A 7,917-nucleotide genomic window follows, 5' to 3' on the forward strand; every position below is an offset into this window, starting at 1 on the left:
CTTACGTAACCCAAGTACTTCAATAACAGTTAACATTTTTTTAACAACCAGCAATTATTGCATAAATATTTCGAAATATTTTGACAATAGATTAATGTAATTTGAAAACCTTAAAAAAGACACTTAAAATATTGAGGTTTATTATAAATTGTTGAGCTTTAGCAAGCTTGGCACGTGGAGATTTCTCCAACTGTCAATGTTAGAATGAACACTGACAAACTGAAAAACATTGAAAAGGATAGAATGTTACCAAATCCTACAATGGCAGAAGAAACAGCCGAGGAAGCTGCTCAAGGAGTTAAAGCCAAAAGGCTTGCGGCTAAAGAACGCAAAACCGTGCAGTTAGATGAAGATCAACCTGGACAGCAAGAGTCAAAACGCATCAAAACTGAAAATGATAGCGATGATGAATGGGTTTGGGATTTTGACTTGGATAAGGTCATCAATGCCTACCAGATTTTAGTTAAAAAGCAAAGGTTCGGCGATATGTATTTACGTCAGAAAAATAAAGAAGAAAAAGAAAACTGAAACTAAAAATGTAAAAACTGGGAATTTTATAAATATTTCAAAATATTTTGACAATGATTAAAGTAATTTGAAAACCTTAAAACATATACTTAAAATTTTGAGGTTTATTATAATTTGTTGAGCTTTAGCATGCTTGGCACGTGAAGACTTTCCCAACTGTCAATGTTAGATTGAACATTGATAAATTGAAAAACATTGAAAAAGATAGAATATCACCAACTGAAAAAATAAAACTGAAAAAAGAAAAAAGGTAAAAAACTAAAAAAAAACTAAAAAGAAAAAAACTAAAAAAAGAAAAAAAAAAGAAAAAAAATTAAAAAAAGAAAAAACCTAAAAAAAACTAAAAAAGGTAAAAAACTAAAAAACTAAAAAAAACTGAGAATTTCACAAATATTTCAATATATTTTAACAATAGATTAAAGTAATTCGAGAACCTTAAAACAGATACCCAAAATTTTTAGGTTTATTATAAATTGTTGAGCTTTAGCATGCTTGGCACATAAAGATTTTTCCAAGTGTCAATGTTAGAATGAACATTGACAAATTGAAGAAAACAAATCAATAAAAAGAAGAAACTAAAAAAAAGAAAAACTAAAAAAGAAAAAAGATTGGGATACTGGGACACAAATGACGACCGGGACACAGGGAATATAAATGACGACCAGGACACAGGGACATAACTACAACGGGGACGCCGGGGGCACAGGGGGATATATAAATGACGACGGGGACACAGGGAATGTTTGATTAGCAATCACCATCAACAAAGCTCAAGGGCGATCATTAGAATAATGAGGTATAGATCTGAATACGGATTGTTTTTCCCATGGACAACTATATGTTGAATGAGTCGGTAAACCTGACAATCTATTTATATGTACAGACAATGGAACAGCGAAGAATGTTGTATATTCGCAAATTTTACGTAGTTAAAAACATATATATATATATCGATCTGTATTCACAGGTGGGACACAGGGACACAATAATGGCGCGTATATATCTATAACGAAAAGAAAAATCTTTTCTCTTCTATCTATATTCACAGGTGGGACACAGGGACACAACTACAATGGCGCTTAACTAATATGGCGCGTAACGACTTACACGCGCGGGGGGGGCTTGGGGGGCGCGAAGCACCCCCACCAACTAGGTGTTGGGGTGGCGCGAAGCGCCACCCCAACCGCTAGTATATTTATATTTAGATGCTGGTTAGTATGTTTATGACAAGTTTTATTATTCTTTATTTATTGTTTGCCGTTTCCCAAATAACGGGCCATTGAGCCCTTTGGGATATTATTTTATGAAAATAATTAGAACTTGAACTTGAGCTTGAGCTTGTTACAATCAAATAACTTTTAACACTAATATAGACTTCACATTTGCCCTTTGAAAATCGAAACTTTTCTTACAGTTGAATCAAGTTTGGATGAATACCGAAGATATCCTTGCTCACCAGGATTAGTAATAACTAGGGTCAGGTATGGTTCTGAAGAGTAGAGTTACGGGAAACAAAAGGAGTCTCAGAGAAATAGTTTACAGGTTCTACAGATAAAGGATGAAGATCGTTTTTGCTGATCAACTGTCTAGGAATGAATGAAAAACAAGTTCATAGTTGAGTCATAATTCATCCTTTATTTAAATTTTTATAGTAATTTGTTTTATTTGCCGACGTTATTTAAAAAAAAATACACTGTTAAAGATACATATAGTTAACAAGCAGGGTCACAGCGGCTTCGCCGCTGGGCCCAAGCATGGCATGTGGCAGGCTTCTATATATGGATACTCATTGTCCCTTGTGTTCCAACCACAGACAGTGCTGGGTCCCGGCGGCTTTGCCACTGGTCCCCACGGACCCCATAATGGCACGTGGCAGCCTTCTATATATGGATTCTCATTGTCCCTTGTGCTCTAACCACAGACAGTGCTTGGTCCCGGCTGCTTTGCCACCGGTCTTTGCGGGCCCCAGCATGGCATCTATATATGGATTCTCATTGTCCCTTGTGTTCTGGGTCCTGGCAATGCTCTGTCATTTTTTGATCGAATTGATGAAGTAAATTGGTTTAGTTTTCTGTTTTAAGGTTTTAGAATTGCTTTAATCCATTGTCAAAGTATATAGAAATATTTGTACAATCATCAGTTTTTTACATTTTAAGCAATTTAATAATGATTTCTGTTTGACGTTAAATGACACTTTGACAAATTTTCTTTGAGCAGTAAGCATTTTAAACTTCAACAATTTCTACAAAACTTCAAACTTTTGGTTTTCTGTTTTAAGGTTTTCGAGTTGCTTTAATCCATTGTCAAAATATATTGAAATATTTGTGCAATCATCAGTTTTTTACATTTTAAGCAATTTAATAAAATTTAAAAAGAGTCTCAATTTCTTAAGCTCCCATAATGGGAATAACGTGTTACGGTGTATCGGTAAAGATAGTGTAACGGACACTACATTTTTTTATATATAGATGAAACGCAAGCGACACAATAGGCCTAAGACTTTTATGGATAGGAAAAGGGTAAGGAGAAAGTAGACAAAATATTGTTTGTGGTGGCTTTTGTTTAATTCAAGTTTGACCTAATTAACAAATTTAATTTTTATTCGTTTTAAGAATCATTTATATATCTATTTTTGTACTAGTTAACTTTATATTTGCTATGATTGATTATTTTAACATTTCTCCATTTCAGGTTTCAAAATGAACAAAAACTACTTTTTCGGAAAGCTTTTATTTAAATAAAAAAAAAGTTTAACTTCTGTTCCTTTCCGAATCTACTAAGTTTAAGCATCAGAGCCGTTAGCCCAATATAAGCAATGTGACTTGATTATTTAGAGACTTTGATTACTTCCAAATTAAATTGAACTGAGTTCCAAACTCTAAAGCAAGGTTTTAAAAGTCGCTACGGTCAGAGTAGTGAATTTCAAATGCAACATCTCAAAATTCCTAATTTAAATATCTTGGAAAAAGTATTTCCATGAGAAAACCTCACATTCCAGATCATAATTATTAGCAAATTCATCAAAACTAATAGGAATTTTAATGAGAAGACTGATATGTGACAATAGTGCTCAATACAGCAATAATAGTTTGTTGATCAATTGAAATGGTATGATGTATTACTCTTGTGTTACCTGTAACCTAGGCTAATGACGTAATTTTAATTAAAATCATTACGGAGGGTATGTACATCATACGAATACAGGAATCATGACGTAATCATACCTATATATAGTAATGATATGAGAAGGGTGGTTCATATCCATTTAAATTACGGAAACATAATAAAATACCATGTCCAAAAGATCACTTTATTTAGCAGCTTCAAAAAGATTTCCACTTCATAATGCAGCTTTGAATGGAAACACACAGACTGTTGAATATCTTTTACAGTATGGCGCTGATGTTAATGTAAAAGATGAGAATGGTACAAGTCCACTTCATTTCGCAGCTTGGAAAGGACACACACAGACTGTTGAATGTCTTTTACAGTCTGGCGCTGATGTTAATGTAAAATATGAGAATGGTACAAGACTACTTCATTTTGCAGCTTTGAATGGAAACACACAGACTGTTGAATGTCTTTTACAGTTTGGCGCTGATGTTAATGTAAAAAATGAGAATGGTACAAGACCACTTCATTTTGCAGCTATGAATGGAAACACACAGACAGTTGAATGTCTTTTACAGTCTGGCGCTGATGTTAATGTAAAACATGAGAATGGTACAAGTCCACTTCATTTAGCAGCTTTGAATAGAAACACACAGACTGTTGAATGTCTTTTACAGTTTGGTGCTGATGTTAATGTAAAAAATGAGAATGGTACAAGTCCGCTTGATTTTGCAGCTTTGAGTGGAAACACACAGACTGTTGAATGTCTTTTAAAGTATGGCGCTGATGTTAATGCAAAAACTGAGGATGGTGCAAGTCCACTTCATTTATCATGTTCTTTCTCAAGTCCACTGCATTTATCATGTTCTGGATATTTTTCATTTTTACAAACATGTAAATGTCTTCTCAAATATGGAGCCTATGTTAACTCTAAGGACAATCATGGAATGACAGCGCTTCATTATGCTAGTAGGAGTGGAGATAAAGAGTGTGTTGCAACTCTCCTGGAGCATGGATCTGACATAGATATTACTTGTAAAAATGACCTTACAGCTTTTGATGTAGCTGTTGATGATACTGCTGTTTATTTTGCAAGCCATGTATTAAAACTGAGAGTGGCAAATTTATATGTAAGTGAAAGAAACATAAGGCTCTCAGACAAGACTCAGACAAGTTATCCTGCAAATGAGCTCAAGGATCAATTTGTAAGAGAACTACAACAAATGAGGAGTGAGACAATATTTTGTAATATAACGTTCTATGACATTTTTATCAAAGGAATAAGCTCAATAGAACTATACACGATGAATGAAAATTCTTTGAAAGGTTTACTGAAATCATCAAACTGGGAAACAAAATTTTCAATGTATAACACAATAATAAAAAGCCGTTTCAGAAACAGCATAGAAAGGAAAGTGCTGCTTGAACTAGCCAATAGAAGTTTCAATTCTCTCTTTAACAGATTTGCTGAGTTACCACATGAATGTGCTGAACAAATACTGAGCTATCTAAGCAATGAAAACTTGAAAAATTTCATAAATACTTCTGAACCACTCCACAAGGAGTAGTAGCATTAAGAGTTTCTAGCATAAGATAATTGATTTAGTGATTGAAAGAATATTCTAAGAGCGTAGCGGTGAGGAGGAATTTGCAATATCTGAAATAACGTGCACGTAGAGTATGGCGATCTTTCTTACAAAACAGATGAGCAATGCCTGATAAAAACAAAAGCACAGGGGCGCAATAAGCGTTAAAAATCATGCACAAACAGTTGCGGTTGTAACGGCTTTTGTTTGGGGATATTTTTCCGTAAGCGACGCGTAGGTTTTTCACGGCTTGATTCACTAGGGATGGAAAGGTAGTGGAAAGTGTTGGGCCGAAACACAAAACAAGCCAACTAGCTAAAGAAGAACATGGTAGAACTGCAGTTCCAGCAAGGAATGGAGCAACCGCATGAGGGATATTAAAACAAATGAACTCGCATTTAGACGCATTAACTGAGAGTCCAATCTTAGATAGTTCATTGGTTAATATAGTAAAACTAGAAAGCAATCCAAGGCGAGTCCAGGTAACAAGAAGAACGTCATCTGCTTATGCAATAGAAGACAAACCAATATTACTGTAAAAGACTAGGGGGACGCAGGCACACAATGCAACCACGCATTTAAATATACTAGGAGACAATACGGCACCTTGCCGAACTCCCTTATTAATTTTTACCGGGTCAGATGTTTGACCATTCCAGGTAACTTGAATTTTAGACTTTGAATACCAAGAAGATAATCAACTTAGTACGGAAGGATTAACATCTGAAGACGCGAGGGAAAATAGAGCCTGAGAGTGCACAATATTGTTGAAAGCTCCAGAAATATCCACAGTAAGACAGTATAAAAACATTTTAGTTTTTACGGCATCTTTCATGAGTCGGCTTAAAACATGATGTGCATGGGAGCAACCGAAACTATTTTCGAAAACCAAATTAAAAAGGTGTAAAATCGCAATTCGACTCAATATCTGGCAGTAGCAAATGTTCAAGGAACTTACTTAAAAAATACGATACTGTAATGGGACGATAATTTACACAAGACGTGGGATCCTTGCCTCGCTTTTGGATAGACGTTACAGGGCCACAAAAGAAACTATCAGGAACAAGCAACTGCGCTAAACAAAACTGTAAAAATATTTGTAGATGGTTAAGTAGAGCAGGACAGTCATAAGCAAAAAAATCGGTAAGAAAGGCCGTCACCATCAAGGCTATTTGAACGCTTAATTTTTCTTATCGATATTGTTCATTATAAATGGGAACAATGTAATTTTCTTCGGGTAAAAATGAGGCCTAGAAAAGAAAAAAAAGCACGGCGTATAATAAATAGAAGTTAAGATAATACAATCATCTTTTGAAAAGTTCATTATAAATTGGAAGTATGTAAAATCCATTGAATAGAGCTGGAATTAATTGCAAGGAACGAGATGTAGCCCATAATAACTGGAATATAAAAGATCCTTATGATTTTGAGTACCCTGGTATATGCAGAAAAGGGAAAACGGAAAATAATAATGCCGTCGAGGCAGTTGATGCAAAGGAATTTTGAGTGTCCTATATAGGGTTATTAGGAAGGTGATTTGTTTTTTATAATGAGGGATTTACATGGAGGATTGATGTAGTTCAATTAAAATGGGGACTATTTAAGTTTCATCGAATATAGCTCAAATCTAATTTTTTGATTTTTAAATATAATCAATTTTCTTATGAAAAACTGTATTTAACTATAACACTTTAATAACTTATAATTATAATTATAATTGTTATAGCTTATTGTAATAACTCATGTTATAGTTAATAGCCTTTGTTAGCTTATATTAAGATAATGCAATAATCTTTTGAAAAATCACTTTTCAGGGGTATGGTGCCATACAAACGATTGACTCTTATTATTCCAACTAACAAGAAAACATAGGCTTTTTTTCTGTTCATAATTATATAAAGGATAGATTTAGCATATTATTTTAACAATGTATATACATACTATTTTAAATGGGAACAATGCAAGTTTCATCGGATAAAGATGAAATTAATAGTAAGGAATGAACTTTAGCCCAAAATACGCCAAAAATTAAAATTAAATGTATCTGTTTACTTTAAAGAGCAATTTATATAGAAGATCGATTTAGTTTATTATAAATGGGGACTTTGTAACTTTTATCGTATATAGCTGAAACCAAATTTTAAAAAATTTAAATCTAATAGTTTTTTTTAAGAAAAACTATTTATTTTTCAGAATTTATCACATTCTTGTAATAAAAAAAAACGCTAGCTCATAGTAACTGAAATATTAATTAAGTAGTAGCCTTAGGATTAATTGCAGCCTTATAATCGTTAAACTTTTCTAAGGTAAGGTACCTTGTTGATCCGGGTTGTAGCGGCAGCTAGTAATCTATTAAGAGACGATCCTATCCTATACAATAAATAACAAGAGCTAAGAGCTCATATGGCACTTGTGACGAGGCGAAAAGAGCTCAGAACCAAGAGATCATATGGTATGAGCTCTTATAAAATTCTATGAATCAATAGATTGATTTAAAAAGGAAAATAAGATGCTTAATGCCGGTCAAGATTTAAAATAAGAGCTCTGAGTCACAAAGTCCTTCTAAATATCAAAATTCATTAAGATCCGATCACCCACTCGTAAATTATAAATCCCTAATTTTTTCAAATTTTTCCTCTCCCTTTTGCCCCCCAGATGGTCGAATCTGGGAAAACGACTTTATCAAGTCAAA

General features: G+C 33.7%; 1 protein-coding gene across 1 annotated transcript; it reads left to right on the plus strand.

The window, feature by feature from the left end:
• The first annotated feature begins 3,821 nt into the window (after positions 1-3,821).
• Positions 3,822-5,207, plus strand: LOC136041351 (putative ankyrin repeat protein RF_0381). The gene has a single exon (XM_065725994.1). The coding sequence runs from the start codon at positions 3,822-3,824 to the stop codon at positions 5,205-5,207; it is 1,386 nt and encodes a 461-aa protein (XP_065582066.1).
• Positions 5,208-7,917: the final 2,710 nt, after the last annotated feature.

Source organism: Artemia franciscana, unplaced genomic scaffold (assembly GCF_032884065.1).
Source record: "Artemia franciscana unplaced genomic scaffold, ASM3288406v1 PGA_scaffold_168, whole genome shotgun sequence".
Taxonomy (NCBI): Eukaryota; Metazoa; Arthropoda; class Branchiopoda; order Anostraca; family Artemiidae; genus Artemia; species Artemia franciscana.